At 44.6% G+C, this 20,396-nt stretch overlaps 1 protein-coding gene across 5 annotated transcripts in view; it reads right to left on the bottom strand.

The window, feature by feature from the left end:
- Positions 1-1,805: 1,805 nt before the first annotated feature.
- Positions 1,806-20,396, bottom strand: part of LOC310706448 (WASH complex subunit 2-like) — a 44,484-nt gene continuing 25,893 nt past the window's right edge. For 2 of the 5 annotated variants that reach the window (XM_083502174.1, XM_083502178.1), the window contains 13 exons: positions 19,968-20,054; positions 17,698-17,852; positions 15,675-15,786; positions 14,689-14,820; positions 12,781-12,897; positions 11,594-11,719; positions 9,867-9,968; positions 8,501-8,605; positions 7,123-7,185; positions 6,551-6,742; positions 5,330-5,938; positions 3,619-3,793; positions 1,806-2,226 (listed from right to left, as the gene is read on the bottom strand). In XM_083502174.1, coding sequence (XP_083358300.1) covers positions 2,087-2,226; positions 3,619-3,793; positions 5,330-5,938; positions 6,551-6,742; positions 7,123-7,185; positions 8,501-8,605; positions 9,867-9,968; positions 11,594-11,719; positions 12,781-12,897; positions 14,689-14,820; positions 15,675-15,786; positions 17,698-17,852; positions 19,968-20,054 — 2,115 coding nt within the window. In that variant the 3' untranslated portion in view covers positions 1,806-2,086. The remainder of the gene's footprint in view (positions 2,227-3,618; positions 3,794-5,329; positions 5,939-6,550; positions 6,743-7,122; positions 7,186-8,500; positions 8,606-9,866; positions 9,969-11,593; positions 11,720-12,780; positions 12,898-14,688; positions 14,821-15,674; positions 15,787-17,697; positions 17,853-19,967; positions 20,055-20,396) is intronic. The other 3 variants (XM_083502175.1, XM_083502176.1, XM_083502177.1) reach the window with 3 other exon arrangements.

Genomic DNA, 20,396 nt, shown 5'->3' with positions numbered 1-20,396 from the left:
AGAGCGGGGGGCGGGACTTCCCGCCGACGCCGGGGCGCTGTTGGTCGTTAACGGAGCGTGGGAGGGACCCCGGATGTTGGGACCCCGTTGCCGCTAGCAACGCGCCCTCGGCGCTTCCGCAAGGCCCGCAAGAGCTGCCGGGAATTGTAGTTTCGGCAGAGAGCCTCGCCCGTGGTAGCCGAGTCCCAGTTAAAAAAGGTGGACTACTCGCGTCTGGCATTTCCGTAACTAGGAGGGAGAGATGCGGTCAGGACAATGGGTTAGCGCCTATTACAAAATCAACGCCAAAAAGATAAGCTCTCAGGTTTGCTTCCACCCTTGGGAGTCATAAGAACATGCATAGGCAGCCTTTGGCCCGCCAGATGTTTTGGCCTACAACTCCCATGATCCCTAGCTAACAGGCCCACTGATCAGGGATGCTGGGAATTGTAGTCCCCAAACATCTGGAGGGCCAAAGGTTTCCTATGCCTGTTTAAGAATATTAGGAGACAGGAAATAAGCCCCCATTTGTCTGGAGAGACAATGGAGTGCGCCTTTGGGGGTGAACTGCTGCCCAGACACACTGGGCATGGGGGTCCTGGGCTGCCCGGATGACATGCCTCTCGGACTCACTGATGTGATCCAAAAGAAAGCAGAGCAATACGTTTGGCACCAGCTTGGCTGCGGGAGTTGCTGGAAGGAGGTGTACGAGATGCCTCCTTCCACTCTGGATTTGTGTAGGACCTTGTTGTTGTTGTTGTTTAGTCGTCTAGTCATGTCCGACTCTTCGTGACCCCATGGACCAGAGCACGCCAGGCACTCCTGTCTTCCACTGCCTCCCGCAGTTTGGTCAAACTCATGCTGGTAGCTTCGAGAACACTGTCCAACCATCTCATCCTCTGTTGTCCCCTTCTCCTTGTGCCCTCCATCTTTCCCAACATCAGGGTCTTTTCCAGGGAATCTTCTTTTCTCATGAGGTGACCAAAGTATTGGAGCCTCAGCTTCAGGATCTGTCCTTCCAGTGAGCACTCAGGGCTGATTTCCTTAAGAATGGATAGGTTTGATGTTCTTGCAGTCCATGGGACTCTCAAGAGTCTCCTCCAGCACCATAATTCAAAAGCATCAATTCTTCGGCAATCAGCCTTCTTTATGGTCCAGCTCTCACTTCCATGCATCACTACTGGGAAAACCATAGCTTTTACTATACGGACCTTTGTTGGCAAGGTGTAGGACCTTACTTAGCCTTTAGAGTTTGGATTTGATATCCCGCCTTTCACTCCCTTTTAAGGAATCTCAAAGCGGCTAACATTCTCCTTTCCCTTCCTCCCCCACAACAAACACTCTGTGAGGTGAGTGGGGCTGAGGGACTTCAAAGAAGTGTGACTGGCCCAAGGTCACCCAGCAGCTGCATGTGGAGGAGCGGAGACGCGAGCCCGGTTCCCCAGATTACAAGACTACCGCTCTTAACCACTACACCACACCACACCACACCACACTACACCACACTTTACTCTTCCCAAAGATAGCCTTTCTCCTAGATGAGCTACCTTTCCAGGTTGACGAGCCCCATCTGCCCTTCCTTTCTCTCTCCACCTTGACTTGACTGTTGGACTGACTGTCTGAGGTTTTGAGACCCACTGGCTACCCCCATCAAGTTTAGCCAGCCATTCGAAGCCACATCCTGCCAGCATCCAGGAGCCACAGGTGAGAGCTGAGTGCAGGGTGGGGACCCAAGGTGCAACCCAGAAGGAGCATGTGTCCCCCACCAGAGGTCATACCCCTCTCCCCTAACACCCCATACACAAAAACTGGTTTTACAAATTGTATTTATCAATATCAGATTTATTTTGACAGTTCTGATTAATAAAATCTATACTCTGTACAAAAGATTACATTAGCAGGTCAATGTATAAGCTACTGAACTGGAACAGAAGTGCTACAGGGTACTGAAATTATTTTTGGAACACTGTTTCTTTTGATGCCCTGGAAGGAGAAATATTTAGATGCGAGCCTGAACAGCTCCGTCATACCAGGAGTTTAATCGGAAAGCAAGGGAATTAGTACTGGGCAGGATAAGAGTGTTACAGATGAGTCAACGGCTACATTTTCATTGACCTTCAAATACATTGAGCGGGTCTTCAAATGTACTTGATGTTCTGATTTCGGATTTAGTTCCTGAAGCTGCCTGAAAGGACTGGGCCTTCTTGATGGTTGTCTTGGATTGACTACTAGGTGAGAAGATATCATCTAAAGACACACACACAGACAGACAGACAGAGAGAGAATGGGAAATGGAAATACACAATTACTGCCAATGGTAAAAAAAAGCTACATTTGGCTGAGAATGTCATCTGTGTGCAAGTGTGATGAACCTGGTTTATATTGCCAATGACTTCTAAAGTTTTGCCAGATTGATATTGCTGGCTTCCATTTTAAAAGGGAGACAGACGCTACTAGGTTTGTGTGTTTTGTCACCTTTCACCACCACCCTTTTCCGCCCATTGCTGAATTGTTTTAAAGGCAATGGTCATGGAAAAGTCCCAGCTCCTGCTCAGATTATCTCAGACTCAAAAATTACATGACCTGCCTCAAGTATTAACTAGACAATATTCTGTCTCTTGCCATTTTAATGATCTTGAAAGATACTCATCAGTGCACATTACATGGGAAGATAGTAATCTTTTCTATTTTTTCCTATTAAAAGGCGGAACTTTAGTTTCTATAAGATTCTTGTTCCTTGAAACAACTGCCGTTTCTCCCATCCTGTCCCTTAGGCCTTAAACTGCCTTCCAGATAGTCTCTATGGAATTTCACCCTTATTTACGCCAAATCCCTCCTCAAAACTCACAAAGCCTTTAGACCATTCCAGATGTAATTTCCTACTGTAACTAAATGTGTAGCAGAAATAATTGCATCATATTTGCCCATTTAGTTTTGTCTCCATTTGCTTCTCTATTTTCTATTTTTGGATAGTGTCTCTAGCTATATAAAAAACAACAAAATATCAAGTATGTACATATTTGCTGTATTTATTTTTTTCTGCCATCCTAACTATGGATACCCCCAAACCTCTAGAGAATGAGAAGGAAATTATTACGGTTCAAATGGAGTTGTGAAAGTCAAATAATAGGTTTTGTGACTGGTGTGAATTTAACCAGATACAAAACAAGGTTAGTAGCTATTGCCCGGGAAGCAACACTGAACCTGCTCATGGAATTTAGTGGGTCAGTAATGACAGATACAGGAGCTGTTGACTGTGCCAAAAGCGTTTGAGCCAAGTACTGAGATACTTTGGATGTTTCACATTTTAGTCTATTCTGTAAACACTGTTAACACCAAAACTTTGTTGGAAGTAACAGAACATTTGAAAACACAGCACCCCTCTGCCGTGTATTAACAAAAAACACACTTTCACATTATGCAGGCTTTTCAAAATGCAAATATAGCATCATCTGGGATGGGGACTGATTATTGGGATAGCTACAGACAAGCAGTGGGAATTTTCTTTCAATGGGAGGATATCCTTTCAATGCAAACTGCCCATTCAGAGGAGATAATAAATTTTCTCTACCCAATGAAAACCACCACTTGGCACTTGTAACCATATTACAGACCTAATTGCTTACATTAACTCCTTACCTATCTCCTCATCAAATATAGATTTAGATTCCATCTTCTTTTTGGCACTCCTTTCTTTTGGTTTTACTGCAAGATCAGCAAAGATGTCAACGTCATCATCAAACAGGTTCACTTCCAGCTCTTTTGATTTTGCTTTGACAGGCGGCTTAAGAGCTTCTGATGCAAATATATCATCCTTGAATAAAAGAAGAGAAGTTTCAGTATAGGACAAGTTTGTGTAGCCACATTTCCCTACTCTCGCTACTTGGAGGCTGGTAATTCAGAATACAGCTGCTCTCATTCTGCCTGGTTTGGAGTTGGAGGCAATGAGTATTACCAGTTTTTCTTTTGTAGTGCCTGTGCCATTTCTTCAATTTTCAAATGTGCCTTTGGGACCCAATAAGGCTGGAGTCCCCTGCTATAGGCAATCATGGTATTTATCAAATTTCTATCCCACCCCTCCTTGCTTAATAATCCTAGGGCAGATCACAAGTCACAACACAACAACTCATACACAACAATTCAATTCTAAAATCGCAAAAACTGCAGTAAAAAGACATAAAACATCATATATATATATATATATATATATATATATATATATATATATATATATATATATTCCTTAAATGTTCACAGTACAGCAGGCAATTAACTGGCAACTGGCCTCATCAACTGAGCCCCCCCCCCCCAAAAAAAAAAATTCTGGGCAAAGAGGCTTATCTTCAGCTGGTTCTGAAGGTAAAATGTGCGTAGCTCCTTTGCAGTGAGATTTGCAAAGTGTACCTATCTTTCTCTGGCATCAACACATTTCTATCAACATGAGCAAGTTACTTCTTTATATGCTACACAGCAAGGTTTTTAAAAAATAAATAAAAAAGAAGTGTGATGTGAGTTGGCAATGTTTCTTTTTGTTGTATTTGAAAAATAATTCCAAAATTAAAAAGTGGGAGTTTTCAGGCTACCTATGTGTGCGATACCTGACACAGATGCCAGTGGTACAACATAGAATCTAGCCAAGTTGAATTCTCTTCCCTGCTACTCCAGTAACACATAAAGCAGCCCATTAATAACTTCTGCCAAATGTGTAAGAATTTTAAAGCACACTAAACATCACAACAAAATCTACATAAATGCTTGATAGATAATTAAAGCAACTGCCTCTTCACTGAGATCATCCAGTGGAGGGGAAAATGGAAATGAACTGGGTGAATTGTACTCAGGATTTGCCAAAGTATCATTGTGTTTCAAAGGCTGGCCCAGGAAAGAAAACCCACAGAGACCAGGTAAAAGGAGGAGACTGGCAATGAAGAAGTTAAACATGCCTATGTTTCCTACGCCTTTCCAGAGTTAATCAAGATTTCCAAATCACAACATAACCACCTCCCCATTCTACAATATGACATCACACCCTTGTGCTATCTAATTTTCAGAGGAATTTATGCAGTGGACTGTAAGCCCATGCTTACAGAGTTGCGGAGCCAGGAACAGGGAGGCTGTGGTCTTCCCTATGTTGTCTGACTCCAACTCCCATTGGCCCCAAGGCGGCCAATGGTCAGGAATGACGGGGAAATGGAGCTCAACATCTGGAAGATGCACATTTCCCATCCCTGTGCTAAGCAAAAGTAGCAGAGCACAAAAGAAGCCATATCCAGGCCTGAAGGAACTAGATTCCAGCATTCACATACTGGCAGGTCTCTTCCAACTCTAAAATTCTATGTTTCTACATTACCTCAAAAATATCTGGGACGGAAGGATCCTGGACTAACTGAGGAATGGGTTTTGGATCTTTCCTCTTCACAGTTTTTTTACTGGTGGCAAAGAGATCATCTTCATCCTCCAAGAATGGAGTTGGGTCGGGTTTCTTTGAGGGCTTTTCAGCCTGGAAGAGGCCTTCACTATTTGCACCATCCAATGCCAATGGAACAGGCAAACCTTCCCCACCTTTAGGGACCTGGCTCATGAGGCTTTCCGTTTCCACCTTTGCCTTTGGTCTCGTGGTCACTTTAGATGCTATGCTGTCAGCAAAAATATCGTTTGACTCAAAGAGATCATGCACATTAGGCTGGGCTGCTGATTTTGAGCCAGGGCTACCAGCTGCCTCGTGCAGCTGCTCACTGCTGTTGGTTGGTAGAGGCGACTGAGATTCTTCAGTGTTTTCCTTCCTATGCAGTTTTACGTTGGAGGGATGCAATGTGGCTGGTGGCACAGAGCTTTCTTTGAAGAGAGGCGGGGATGGATCCTCAGCAATGTTCATGTCATTCGAGTCATCCCCTTGAGCAGCCAATCGCCTGGCACTTCTGGTAGGTGGCCTTCGTTTCCCAGTCACCTTGATTCTGCCCTGCAATAACAATGAAGCCAAGGTGGCAACAGGACACAAAATGAGAAACAAGTAAACTTACCGTATTTTTCGCTCTATAGGACGCACCCGACCATAGGACGCACCTTGTTTTAGAGGGGGAGAACAAGAAAAAAAAATTCTGCCCCTCTCTGCTCAGCGCCCCTTCAGCGAAGCGGCAGGAGAAACGGAGCCCCTTCCATTTCTCCTCCCGCTTGGCTGAAGGGGTGCTACGCAGCTCTCCCTCTCTGCTGAAGCCGGGAGAGTCTTGCTCTCCTGGCTTCAGCAAAAGGAACCCGAAGCCTGTGGAGCGCAGCGGGAACTCGCACTACGCTCCGAAGGCTTCAGGCAGCTATCCCTGAAGCCTGGAGAGCGAGAGGGGTCGGTGCGCACCAACCCCTCTTGCACTCCAGGCTTCAGCAAAAGCAACGCGAAGCCTCCGGAGACTTTGCGTTGCTATCGCTGAAGCCAATGAGCCTGCATTTGCTCCATAGGACGCACACACATTTCCCCTTAATTTTTGAAGGGGAAAAAGTGCGTCTTATAAAGCGAAAAATACGGTACATTCCAAATAGCATCAAGGATGCTGCTGCATGAAGTATTACAAAGTTATACCTTGTTGGCATTTTGCAGTGTGTCTGCTTGCATGGGATCATCAAAGCTGACTCCCATCTCCTTATTACTTCCTGCAGCAGAGGCTGTTTCAATATGCTGTACGCCATGAGGTTCATGAATCGGAGTCTTTGGATACAATGAAGGTGGCTTCGCACTGGGCAGCAAAACTGCTGGATTAATATCCAAGCTTGCCTTAGAAAGGGATGGAGAGGCCATTGTTAATGGGAGCAGTAGATAAGGAAAATATAAATGTGAAATCCAAGAAAAATAAAATCACCAAGAGCATTTCCACATTTGACAAAGATCAGGAAAAACAAGAATAGTGCATGCGCACAGGACATGCCCTCTCACCCTTTCCCCCTCAGTTTAGGAATTTTAGTCCTGTCCAGAGACATGTCTTTCCCAAAAGGAAAAAAAGCACATCCTGTGAAACATGCATTTACAGAAAGCAGATGTTGCATTCACAAGAAAGGACTGAAGCCAGAAGTGGGGGAAAAAGAATTTTATTGTGGAAGAACCACAGTTAGCAGGAAAAGTACACTGAAAGCTAAAATGCCAGTAAAATAAATTACTTGTAATTTTCCAATCCTAGATGAGGACTCTCTATGTTTACTTGCACCAAGGCCAGTGGATTTCTGTATAAAAATTACATTAGATATACATTAATCCAAGTGAATAAAAGTAATGCACTCAGTATTTTACAGGAGCATCTCAGAAGCAGTATGATAGCCCAGAAAGTATGGTTGCCGCCCCCCCCCCCACCTGAGCCCTTACTGCAACAGCGCAGGGTTGCCTGCAGCCTATGGGCCTCATTAGATTCAATAGGGGGAGGCCTGAATTTAACCCACAATGCCATTTCCCCGAAGGCGATAAGGCATCAGGTGTGAGACAGGAAAATACATGGTTGAAAAGGAACAATCTTGAAAATGTGCTCTTGGCTGTTCCTTGACATGTGGGTGACAGATTCACTGTCTTCTAAATTTGGCATGAAATGTAACCCCAACTGGGAACTTAAAAGCCCCACTTTGATCTTCCTTTGCAGAACAGCGTGACTTCAAGCCATGCTGGAAAGGAAATGTAAGTGACCTAACATTGTGGCACCATGTGATTTGAGAGGTCGGAAGGCCCACTCAGCTGCCAACATAGCCTGCTGGGAGTGAAGAACTAAGGAGCCAGCCCTCCAGCAAAATCCTGTTCCCCACCCTTGCCTTAGTGACTAGGTGAAGAAGGGTGGAGAAAGGGCAGAATCATAGCTGTCAACTTACAGATTTGAAAATAAGGGACCAGCAGCCTCAAAAATAAGGGATCAGCAGCCAAAATAAGGGATTTTCTGGGCACAGGTAGGTTCGACTTCTGAGCCTCTCTGAGCCAAAGGCAGAAAGCCCAGCCAGCAGCCAAACAAAGCCTCAAGCGGTGGTTCCCACAGGGCAGCAACCCGGCAAAGGGGATGCAGCAAGGAAAACCACCAACACCTCTCCGCTGGGAAGCGCTGAGCAAAGGCGAGTCCCCAGGCAACGCGGCCAATTTGATCGGCACAAGGCATGCAAGCTCCCCCCCCCCCAGTTGTTCTTAGACTCCTTATTGGGTGAGCAACGCAGCCAAGCAACACAGATGGAGCCTCCCTTCTCCCTGGCCAGCAGTGAGGGAGGAAGAGGAGCTGCTTCCTTTGAAACTTGGGAAATTTAAGGGACATCATCAATAAGGGACAGCAGCGTGAAACGGCACTGGGATAAGGGAGTTTCCCGCCAAATAAGGGACGGTTGATAGCTATGGGCAGGATGCCAGGAGGCAGTTAAAGGAGCAATGAGAATATCTATGTAGATTGCAAAGAGAATATCTATGTAGATATTTGAGTGTCTTATGTGCTTGCTTAGATAGAAAATGGGGATAGTTCAGGAACTGCATTTAGGAACAAGCTCTCGAAGCTCTCTAAAACTGGAACTTACAAACCTCAGTGGCCTTTAAGTTTGATTCTTCTCGTTTGGCGTTTTTATTACTTTCCGGAACTTCACTATCCTCTTCCAAAGAGGAGATTACTGTTTTCTTCTCTGCTACCTTCCAAAAAGTAAAATAAAGAAGCGTAAGTGAACAAGAAGAGGAATAACCCAAAATTCTGCACACATATATATTTTTTCCCATCTTAAAAATTAAGACTAAGATGGGGGTGGGGAGAGGCAATTTGCACTGGGTCTGCAGTGCATGGGGGATGCTTAATTCTCCCCTCCTGTGCTGGAACCTGTTCGGATTAGGCAACTTTCAAAAGCAGAAAAGAACAACAAAGACAATGTGAGGAGCCTGGGATATTCCTTTTCCTGTGCCACATCTAGCACAAATGTGGAACTCGGGAAAGCTGCTGTGGAGAGTTGTTGGCTGCAATGACTGGCTGGTGAGGGTTTAAAACAAAAAACAAGAGGAGGAAGAAGACTCTTGGGCTGCTTCGTCCTAAAAAGTACAGTATAGCCAGCCCCCATTAAATGAAAGTATGAGGCATTTGTCTCATCTCTTCCCTGTTTTCAGGAGAATTTCCTTGTTCAAAAAGAGTTGAGCTGAAAAAATCAGTCTAGCTCTAGTCCCAAACATAGCTGTCAATTTACAGATTTGAAAATAAGGGACCAGCAGCCTTGAAAATAAGGGATCAGCAGCCAAAATAAGGGATTTTCCAAGCACAGGTATGTTCAACTTCTGAACACCTCCAAGCCAAAGGCAGAAAGCCCAGCCAGTAGCCAAATGAAGCCTCAAGCGGTGGTTCCCACAGTGCAGAAACCCAGCAAAGGGGATGCAGCAAGGAAAACCACCGTCACCTCTCCGCTGGGAAGCGCTGAGCAAAGGCGAGTCCCCAGGCAATGCAGCCGATTTTATCAGCACAAGGCATGCAAGCTCCCCCCCCCCCAGTTGTTCTTAGACTCCTTATTGGGTGAGCAACGCAGCCAAGCAACACAGTTGGAGCCTCCCTCCTCCCTGGGCGGCAGGGAGGGAGGGAAAGGAGCTGCTTCCTTTGAAACCCGGGAAATTTAAGGGACATCATCAATAAGGGACAGCAGCGGGACACAGCGCTGGGATAAGGGACTTTCCCGCCAAATAAGGGACGGTTGACAGCTATGGTCCCAAATCTTCTTTCCACAAAAAGTGAGTCAAAAATATAAATCCTGCAACACTGAGCAAGAACAGTGCATCTGCCCAATTTGCTTAATTTATGTGGCTGCAGAAGAGTGTTTTTTTAAGCCGTAACATTCCATGTGATTAATGTGCAAGGCAACGGGCAACTTTGCTCTGTGCATTATTGCTCCTCAAATTCTCAGGACAAAATGGCAAGTACCAAGGGCTTTGCTTTAGAAGGGCTGAATAGACCATCATCACCATCATCATCAGCTCCAAACAGCCCTCCATCAGATGGAAGTTTTACCCTGGGCTTTGGAACCTGAAATTAATAATGGAAATAAATCAGTCTCTTATAAGTAAAATAGAACAAAATATTAAATTCCTTTACAGAACAGTAGAGGCAGATTTTTTGTTTGGTTCTAGACTTTTTTTTACCTTTTTTCACAAAGAGTCACTTTCTGACTACCGTATTTTTCGCCCTATGGGGCGCACTGGCCCATAGGGTGCCCCTAGTTTTCAGGGGGGGAAATCAAGGAAAAAAAATATGATTCCCCCCCGCAGCTCTGGGAGCAGTGAACAGGCTGCACGCAGCCTGTGCGCTACTCCAAGACCTTCTCCCTGCTTTTGCGGGAGGTGGCGGAATTCCCCCACCTCCCGCAAAAGCCCACAGGAGCCACGCGCGACTTCTGCGGGCTTTACGACCAGGAGGGAGAAGGGACTGAAAGGGCCAGTCAGTCCCTTCTCCCTCCTCGGGGAAAAGCCAAGAGTGGCGCGCTCTTTAAAGGGTGCGCGGCTCCTGCGGGCTTTTCTAGGAGGTGGGGGAATTCCCCCACGTCGTAGAAAAGCCCGCAGAAGCCGCCCAGCCTTTAAAGAGCGCACGCCTTTTGCGTGCTTTTGCAGGAGGTGGGGGAATTCCCCCATCTTCCGTAAAAGCCCACAGGAGCCCCGCACCCTTTAAAGAGTGCGCGGCTCCTGCAGGCTTTTTGATGGAGCTTGTGGGGCTGGCGGTGGGGGGAAGCGCTGCTTCCCCCCACCGCCAGCCTCAAAACCAGGTTGGGGAGTAGCGCAAAGGCGTCGTGTGCCTTCCCGCTGCCCCCCTAGCTTGTGGGGCTGGTGGTGGTGGGGAAGCGCTGCTTTTCCCTACCACCAGCCTCAAAGAGCAGACTCTCCTGGCTTCAGCGAAAGCAACGCGAAGCCTCCAGAGCGCAGGCTTCGGAGGCTTCGGGTTGCTATCGCTGAAGCCAAGGAGCCTGCATTCGCCCCATAGGACGCACACACATTTCCCCTTCATTTTTGGAGGGGGAAAAGTGCGTCCTATAGGGTGAAAAATACGGTATATCCCCTTTAAACCACAGATAGGGAATATTTAGGGCCCAAGGGCCGCTTTCCCTCCCAGGCAGCTTTCTGGGGGCCATTTTCCAGAGGTGGGCAGGGCCAGAGGCAAAAGAGGGCAAAGAACCTGATGTGAGTCTTATCTCTGCACAGTAGAGGCTACATTCCAGCAATGCAGAAATCTCAAGTTTCTGTACTCTGCCCCTTCTCAACACACTCCTTTCCATTCCCCAACCAGGTAAGCAAGAGCCATTATCACTGCTCAGACACATAATCTAGACACGCAAAAGCACAAGAAAGGAATGTAGCCCAGGAAGAATCTTAAAGTCCATTTAAACCAGCTTGGAGGCTCCCCACTACATGGGTGGAGGGCTTCTATGATGCAAGAGTCTTCCACAAAAAGACATTGAATTGACTTAAGATTTTAACTGCTGTGAATTTTTTTATTATATGCATATGCATGGCCGCCTTGTTAAACTGCACGTAGTCAGCAGGATTTGAGCAACATCCTTTGTAAAGTTTTTCTGCTAGTGCTCCAACAGGAATTTTTCTTTTGGTTTTAATTTTTTCAAACACGAGGACCCACTTTAAAGGTATTTTGGACTGACTGACCTCTTTTTTGCTGCGAGCAAAAAGATCAACATCGGGATCATTGTCTTTCTGCAGCTTATGGCTGAAGAGAAGTTCTTCATCCTGAAAGACGCCTGTGCTCTTGGAAGGGATACTGTTCTCGGAGGGCTGGAAAAGAAGCAAGGCTCAAGAGGCTTTGTGGACTCCTTAATAACTTGAGTTTATAACATCTGTCAACTTGTCAACTTATTTCTAAGTTTTTAATTCAATTTTCCAGATACCTGCGTGAATGCACATGACACGCTCGTGTACACAACCTCACCACCACCTAGCAGCAGAGGTCCCTTACCCATCCTTGCCTGCTCCCCGATTCATGATGTTACTTAAGTAATACTGATTCAATTTTATGTGTCCTTAAGTAACTATGTTGCTGCTATGTTTACAGTGCAGACATCTTTCTTCATAGGTAAAGGTAAAGGGACCCCTGACCATTAGGTCCAGTCGTGACCGACTCTGGGGTTGCGGCGCTCATCTCGCTTTATTGGCCGAGGGAGCCGGCGTACAGCTTCCGGGTCATGTGGCCAGCATGACTAAGCTGCTTCTGGCGAACCAGAGCAGCACACGGAAACGCCGTTTACCTTCCCGCCGGAGCGGTACCTATTTATCTACTTGCACTTTGACGTGCTTTCGAACTGCTAGGTTGGCAGGAGCAGGGACCGAGCAACGGGAACTCACCCCGTCACAGGGATTCGAACCACTGACCTTCTGATCGGCAAGTCCTAGGCTCTATGGTTTAACCCACACAGTGGGAAGGTAAAGAGCGTCTCCGTGCGCTGCTCTGGTTCGTCAGAAGTGGCTTAGTCATGCTGGCCACATGACCCGGAAGCTGTACACCGGCTCCCTTAGCCAATAAAGCGAGATGAGCACCGCAACCCCAGAGTCGGTCACAACTGGACCTAATGGTCAGGGGTCCCTTTACCTTTTAAACGCTTCATTAGGAACTTTCTCTTACCTGGCATCTTGGCTGTGAGCCAAGACATGCTCTCTGACTTGTAGACATTTACCCAATTGGCCTGGGAGGGCAAAGCCCTGACTGACTCCAGCTACAAAATCTACTGAACAGACTCTTGGGTTGTAGTATTGTTTAGGGTGTTTTGGTGGTGTGTTTTTTAATTTTTTTATATTAATGGTTGTATTTTTATTTTTAGGATGACTCCAGTATCACTCACCTTTTCAATTTCCCTCTGTGCCATTTTATCAGCATCCACAGCTTCATTTTTCTCCTCTTCGTCAAACAAGCTGAATACACTTTTAATCCTTTTTTTGACATCTTTCTCCAAAAGGGGCTAAGAGTTATCAAACAAACATAAGTTATCCCCTGGATCTAGAGCAGATTGTGCTAAATGCTCAAGCTAGATTTAGAAGTAGTTGAATTGATTTTACACCCCCTTATCCAGTAATTGGAAAAACAAATTAAAAGGTTCCATCTCTCATTTATTAATTTACTTTCTGTTTCTGTTTTCCCTACCACCATTCTGAAAATATGCTCAAGGTAGCAAGAAACTGGCTATTGAGTAGCACGCTTAAGGTGCAAGGTCACATCTGCCTGGAACACACAAATGATCATGGTTCCCAAACAAACCTCAAAACTCTCTGAACCTTCAAATACATTCATTTTTGACATTTCAAAGGCCAGTCTTCTCTCTCTCTCTCTCCCCCCCTCTCTCTGTGTACACATATAAATGTACATCTATATGTAGTTGCTGAAAGTCATCTGTATATTACTTAGCATTGTGTAGACACCTTTCCTTTTTTTTTAAGGATAGTGACGCCAACATCGGCTGCCTTCCTTGCCAAAAATGGCTACATGGATTGACAGCTGATTTCTATAACTGGAGGTCTTTGGAGAAATTGTTACACAACAATAGCTACCACTTACTTTCATGACCGCTGTCTTTCATTACATATTAATTTTATAGGCAGTTTCATTCTGTCAATTGATACATCACTTTTGGACTATTTTCACTGCTTTGGCAGTTCCTGTGATCTTGTCCGTGGTTTCTCCATATACAGCGCTGCAAAGGTTCAGGTCTTCCTCTGTTCCCTCACTGAAACCTTCAATTTATTCTCTATTACAACCTTCTCTTTCACTCTCACCTCTAAGATTCTGTTTCCAAGATGCTTCACTTGTCTCATATTCACGCCATGTGAAAGATCACTTTAAACTCCTGCATTGCTTTCTTGCCCACTCCCATATATAATGCAAATTATTTGTCCTGGCATTTAAAACCTTCTCAGCCTTGACACATTATACAGATATATCTCTGCCCCTGACCATTCCTTCTTCAACTTTGACATCCTCAGCTACCCAAAAGATACCATTCTCCCTTAAACAAGACTGCCTATTCTACCTTACTACCCCTTATTCCTAAAACACCCCTCCCATAAAGCCACCTCTCTCTCTCAACTCTCCCCACAAAGCTTAGTTTATGCTTGAAGACCTTGTTCTCTAAGACAACTAAGCCCAAGCATATATTGCTACACTGGTTCCTACTTTTACCCCCAACATCTCTGCCTAACTACCTCCTGGCCTCTCCCTTCAAAAAAACCCAAGGCAGTAACATCCTTGGGGCAAGAGCCTATAATTTTGCTTACATTACTTTGTAAACTGTCCAATGGTGCTAAATATATTAAAATAGCGTTATTAAAATAGTGATCTTCTGCTGGAAGAAAAGATTTTTGTACCAAAGGTTCCTTGGTTACTAATCACTGATTTACTGATGTCTGAATTTACTACTCATACTGCTTCTCTGCCCTGCTCTCCAGCAATAGCATGCTTTAATATATTATTTTATTAGATTTTATTCTGATATTGTGTTTAATTTTTGAATGCTGCTTTGAGTCTATTTTAATACAGGACTTGTCCAATACAGCTAAAGCAGGAAGAGCTAATGTCCAGGTCACAGAAGAGGCTAAAAATGGCAGAATGTGACTTATTTAGTGAAAATCAAACCAAGTTAACAGGATCAAAGTTTCCTAAGACCAACTCTCACAACTAGACTCCACTATCATTGAAGAGATACTTGCCAAAGGAATGTTTTTCAGGGGTTTGTTCAACATAAATAGATTTTCCTTACTTCTTCCTTCCTCTGCTGCTCTCCTGCATCTCCGCCTCCAAGATCAGACCTGTGAAGTGTACCAGGTTCACCCAAAGGTCCTGCCTTCTCTTCCACTGGTTTCTTTTGACGTGTTCCCAGCAAATCCTCCTGCTGATCAATAAATGAAAGTTTAAAATCTGAAATGACTTAGAAGGTGAATGTATTTATAGACATATGGTGCTTCTGAAAGGGGGGTTGTAAAAAAATAAAAAATAAAAAAAATCAGCTATGTATGAATCGCTGTTTATGACTGGTATATACTGTAAATAAAGAAAACCACAATAAAAAAGATCTAACGAAGGGCAAGGAACTCGCCCCTTTCTCAATGGACTTGGAAAAATTGCCAATTTCAACAATGCAAAATGGAGTGTTACAGAATCACATTCAGTTGAGAATGGCTGACACGTTTAAGATAATTTTTACAGCAATTCATATGATGAGGTTGCTTCTGGTGCATAAATGCTTTTGCCATAATAAATTTATCAGTATTTAATGTGCGACAAAATTTCATTTCATTTTTGCTGTTTTTCTCGGATTTCTCTAAGGAGGGCACTATCTCCCACAAAGCAGCCTAAGGATAAGCTATAGACTGCAGCTGCCTGGCTGCAGCTGCCTGGCTTTCTCTCCAGAATCCTCACTGGATGTGTAAAGCTGGGGAACCTGTAGTCAACCAGATGTTGCTGGAATTCAGTCTTCCAGCTGTTGGAATTCATTTCCATCAGTCCCAGCCGGATTGGTCAATGGTCAGGGATGATGGGAGTTGTAGTCCAAAAACATCTGGCAGGTTACAGGTTCCACGTTTGTGGTGAAGAGACTAGGCAGAGGGAGTTAGAGCATGTCTCCATCCTTTGAATAGCAGAAATAGGTGGGGATTAGAGCAGAGCTGTGAAGCCTCTGGAAAAAAGGTTGGGAGCAAAGTGTTGAGAAATTCCCACTTTAGAACGCTGTATTTGAGCTGTATATACCGTTACTTCTTGTACACCTGATGGAAGATGGGACGGTTGAATGCTAAAGAATGAGTCTCCATTTACAGCATCTTCTTGGAACAAGAGCGCAGCTTTGGGCGGTTTTCTTTGACTGCAACAAGTAAAAAAAAAAAGCCCCATTAAATCACACAAATCAGATTATCAAATGTTGCAGTTCTTGGTACAAGATCCAAGTCCAATGCCTGCCTACTGATTACAACAGTGGTAGGATAAGTAACCATGGCCTATCCCTGAAATTTAGGCCACTGGTTCCACACAGGGGGACAAACTTCTAGGTCATAAGCAGGGAGCCTCTGGCCTGTGGTTTTATGCTTTCATATTGCTGTATACGTCTGTGATATATATTGCGTGGCGAGTTCCCGCCCCCCACCAGGATAAATAAAGACACGAGACACCATAATATAAGGTTAATTGGGCGAATTAGGCCACAACTTTATTGAATTCAGGAATGAGAGGCATTGGCTTAGGCATTGGTCCTATCGACTATCCGGCTCCAGCCCATTTGCTGGAGACACGGGGAAGGGTTAACACTATATCGGGGGAGTCTCCCGCCGAGGCACGTCGACTAGGAGCTCCCCCGGGTCACCGCTCTGGGGCGTGCCTTTGGCCCTCACCTCCATAGGCTTCGGACAGGGCCACGCCCCCCGGAGTCCTTTAACGGACCACCCTTTGCTCACTGGGGGGGAGCTCACGTGAGGGCTAGCCGGCGAAAAGAGGGCGAGCCCCCTCAGCACCGGCCCTAAATAGGACAGGCCTCGAAGGACTAAGAGTTATTGTTTAATGAAAATGGAGGAAGCTGAAGGAAGCCCAGAAAAAGACGACAATGTAAAATTGTAGATGAAGACTTTTTTATTGTGCATATTGTTTATTTGTTTTGTATTCTGTTGTTGTTTTTCTTTTTCTTTTTGCCTGTTTTGTGTGTGGTTTTTTCGTTTTGTTTCTTTGGAAAATTAATAAATATCTATCTGAAAAAAAAAAAGGACAGGCCTCGCCCCCCCAGCCAGCTGGTTGGCTGGCTGGGGGGGGGGCAGGCCCGGCCAGGATTCCCCTGCTCTCGCGGGGGCTGCAACCAGCCCCCGCTCACGTGGGGTGGGCGTGAAGCCCGCAACCCCACCTCCTGGGCAAGCCGGAAGTGGCTTTATGATGCAGTGGGGGTGGGGGTGTAAGATAGATAGATGATAGATAGATAGATAGATAGATAGATAGATAGATAGACAGACAGACACACAAAACAAAGTATTGGAAAAAAATTAAAGTCATATTTATTTATTTTTAAAAAGCCTACTTCATAAAGTCCCCCTCCACTCTTTTCCTTTTAAATGATGGGAAAGGATTAGGGGGGAAATAGAAGAGATTTCCTATACGTTGACCACAGCTAAAGTATTTGTTGCAAAAGAATGTGTAGAAAAATTGTGGCAGTTGGTTAAAATGAGTTAATTTGACTATTGCAACAAAAACAGAGGGTTGATAGTTTTGCAACAAGGTGGAATAATTTTGTTAATTAAACAAAACATGATGAATAGAAATTAAGTATGTTTTGTGTTTCAATTCAACATATACTAGTGGTATTTATCGCTTAATAATTAACTGTTCTTATGTGTTCCCTCGATCCAGAGCTCACCACAGGCTCAAGCAACATATGCAAACCAGGTTTGTTGTGGGACCCCTATTGTATATTGTGCACCAGCAACATAAAGTTATGTTACTAAAGTGGCTAAACAAAGTAGTACAGTAGTTATATAGAAAGCACTGTAGTGAAATAAAGCATACAAACCAACACAACAAACTAAAACTGCAAATGTACATTCAAATAGCAGGCAAAAAGTCCAAGCTGCTTCAAGTTCAAAATTCTGCCTGCCTAGGCAGCAGACAGAGTTAATCCACTCTTGCCTGCCTTACTCCTGTGGGGAAAGTGTTCAAAAAAGCACTATATCCATTGCCAAGGGAAGAACTAGACACAGCGGCTGCAATAGAAGATACATTTCTAATGCCCACATTTTACCTGTCTTTAGTGATAACAAACAAATCTTCTTCGCCTTCTTCCTCAAAGAGGCCGGTCTTAACTGTGTGGCTGGCAGCAGAGGCAGATTTTGTAGGTTCCTTTTTCTGGATGGATTCAGAGGCAGGTTTGACCCCTTGGCCAATATTCCAGTGGTCCTAAAAATACAGCAATTATTCATACCTTTGTTGTACCAGAGCTTGTCTTTTTATCCCATTCCTCAAGTTCACTGGGTTAAGCATGTATGAAGTATTTCTGAACACAGTCATTAACCGAGAAGCTACCAGAACAGTGAAACACAATGATCAAGTTCAGCCAAGTCAACCCCCCAGAATGCTTAGCATTTGCCTTTCTTGGGTGCATTAAATCAAAGCCAATTTAAGCTGTAGCATAGTTCTCGTACGAACATATGAAACAGTCTTGCACCAAATCAAGTCACTGGTTCACCTAGCCTAGTTTACTCTAATAATAATAATAATTTATTATTTATACCCCGCCCATCTGGCTGAGTTTCCCCAGCCACTCTGGGCGGCTCCCAATCAGTGTTAAAAACAGTACAGCATTACATATTAAAAATTTCCCTGAACAGGGCTGCCTTAAGATGTCTTCTGAATGTCAGGTAATTATTTATCTCTTTGACATCTGATGGGAGGGCGTTCCACAGGGCGGGCGCCACTTCCGAGAAGGCCCTCTGTCTGGTTCCCTGTAGCCTCACTTCTCGCAATGAGGGAACCGCCAGAAGGATCTCAGTGTCCGGGCTGAATGATGGGGGTGGAGACGCTCCTTCAGGTATACAGGACCGAGGCCGTTTAGGGCTTTAAAGGTCAGCACCAACACTTTGAATCGTGCTCGGTAACGTACTAGTCTATTCAGACTAGTTGTTCTACAAGACCTAAGATATGGGTCTTTTCCTTTTTTATATAAATTTATTTATTTGTTTTTTCAAATTAAAAATTTACAATCACAAACATGCAACATAAAGACAAGATTCCAAAGAATCTCCTGGACTTCCCCCCTCCCTTTGTGGGTCCTATTATTAATCATTTCCTCCTGCATCTTTTATAATAATCCTAATCTTTTACATCTCCATCATATCTAAAATTCACCATTAAACTTCAAGTGCTCAAGATATGGGTCTTTTCCAGCTCTGCTGTAAGATAGCCTTTCAGCAAGAGATGCCAGGGATTTAACTAGCGGCCTTTGACAATAACGGCATATATTCTATCCATGAACTACAGACCCTTTCACATCTAGAAGCTGATGGGTGGGTGAGCATGATTTGGGGGAAATGGCGTTGTGGACCAATACTGGCCCAGGGCCTGGAGGTTCTCCAGCCATTTTAACAAGACAACATGCCTGTGATGTCTTATACACATGTACTTCAACAGAGCAATTTCCAAAGATGTTGTCAAGTTATTCTCTCACAAAACCCTTTGGTGTTTATGCTGCACACTACCTCATAATGGTTCCCTAATTGCTCAACAATGGAGTTAGCTTGGACCTGACACTTTTAGAAGGACAGAGGTTTTACTAGTTATGTCAGTTTCTCAAGCTTTGAAAATTTGCAGGGCAACTTTTCTCTGTCAGACCTTTCCGACAGAAATTCTCTAGATCCCAGATGTTTCTTCTATGTGCCCAACTTCTCATCTTCTGAACAGAAGACCCAGTTTTCAGAAGATGCTGCCTGGAGTTTTTTAAAGAGATGTTGCCTTGAGTTTTGTAGAGGCTGTTAGTTTTGAATATACCGTATTTTTTGCTCTATAAGATTCACTTTTTCCCTCCTAAAAAGTAAGGGGAAGTGTGTGTGCATCTTATGGAGCGAATGCAGGCTGCGCAGCTATCCCAGAAGCCAGAACAGCAAGAGGGATTGCTGCTTTCACTGCGCAGCAATCCCTTTTGCTGTTCTGGCTTCTGAGATTCAGATTTTTTTTTCTTGTTTTCCTCCTCCAAAAACTAGGTGCGTCTTGTGGTCTGGTGCGTCTTATAGAGCGAAAAATACGGCACTTATTATAGGGGGTTTAGAGTACTATCTCAGATTTGACAACAACCTTTTTTAAAAAATAACTCGGGGGAAAGCCTTCCCATTACGGCTGCTTGTAAAATCTTTGACTTTGAAGCAGTACAGCTGAAATAAATATCTTGCACAGACAGCTCTGACACATAGCAGCGGAAAACTAAACCCGAGAGTGAAAGTTCTGTATTAAATAATATCACTTTCACTTAACTGAGAGGTATAAAACCAGCCACCCTTTAACAACCTCTGCACATGTTACCTCCTCATCGCTGCTGAAGAGCAAACTGGTTGCTTTCTTTCCTGGTGGTTTTGAAATTTGTGCCTTGGGCGTAGACCCAAAGAGTCCCTAGAAAATGCAAAGGGAAGAGATGGTTACTTTCCCCAAAGATGCAATCACTGTGGCATTCAACGAAAAACTGTAGAGGTAGGTGGGAGCCATGCCCCTCTAGTGTGCATCAAGACAGTCAAGGGTGCCCCCCCCCCAATGCTTCATTGCCTAGTCCTAAGTCCCAAATGTTGCTTTGAGCAGGTTCGGAACCCTTATGTGAGACTGTTCCAGATTTCCATGAATGTGCTCTTTATTGCACAATATGTTGAGGGCACATCACAATTTGTTTGTGTTCAATTTTCCCCCCATACAGACTGAAATAGCTGCTGGCTCAATAGTATTAGGAACCAGAGAAAACCA

The sequence above is a fragment of the Podarcis liolepis genome, assembly GCF_965112155.1.
Source record: "Podarcis liolepis genome assembly, chromosome: 5".
NCBI classification, from domain to species: Eukaryota; Metazoa; Chordata; class Lepidosauria; order Squamata; family Lacertidae; genus Podarcis; species Podarcis liolepis.
This window is presented reverse-complemented; position numbering and strand designations above follow the sequence as displayed.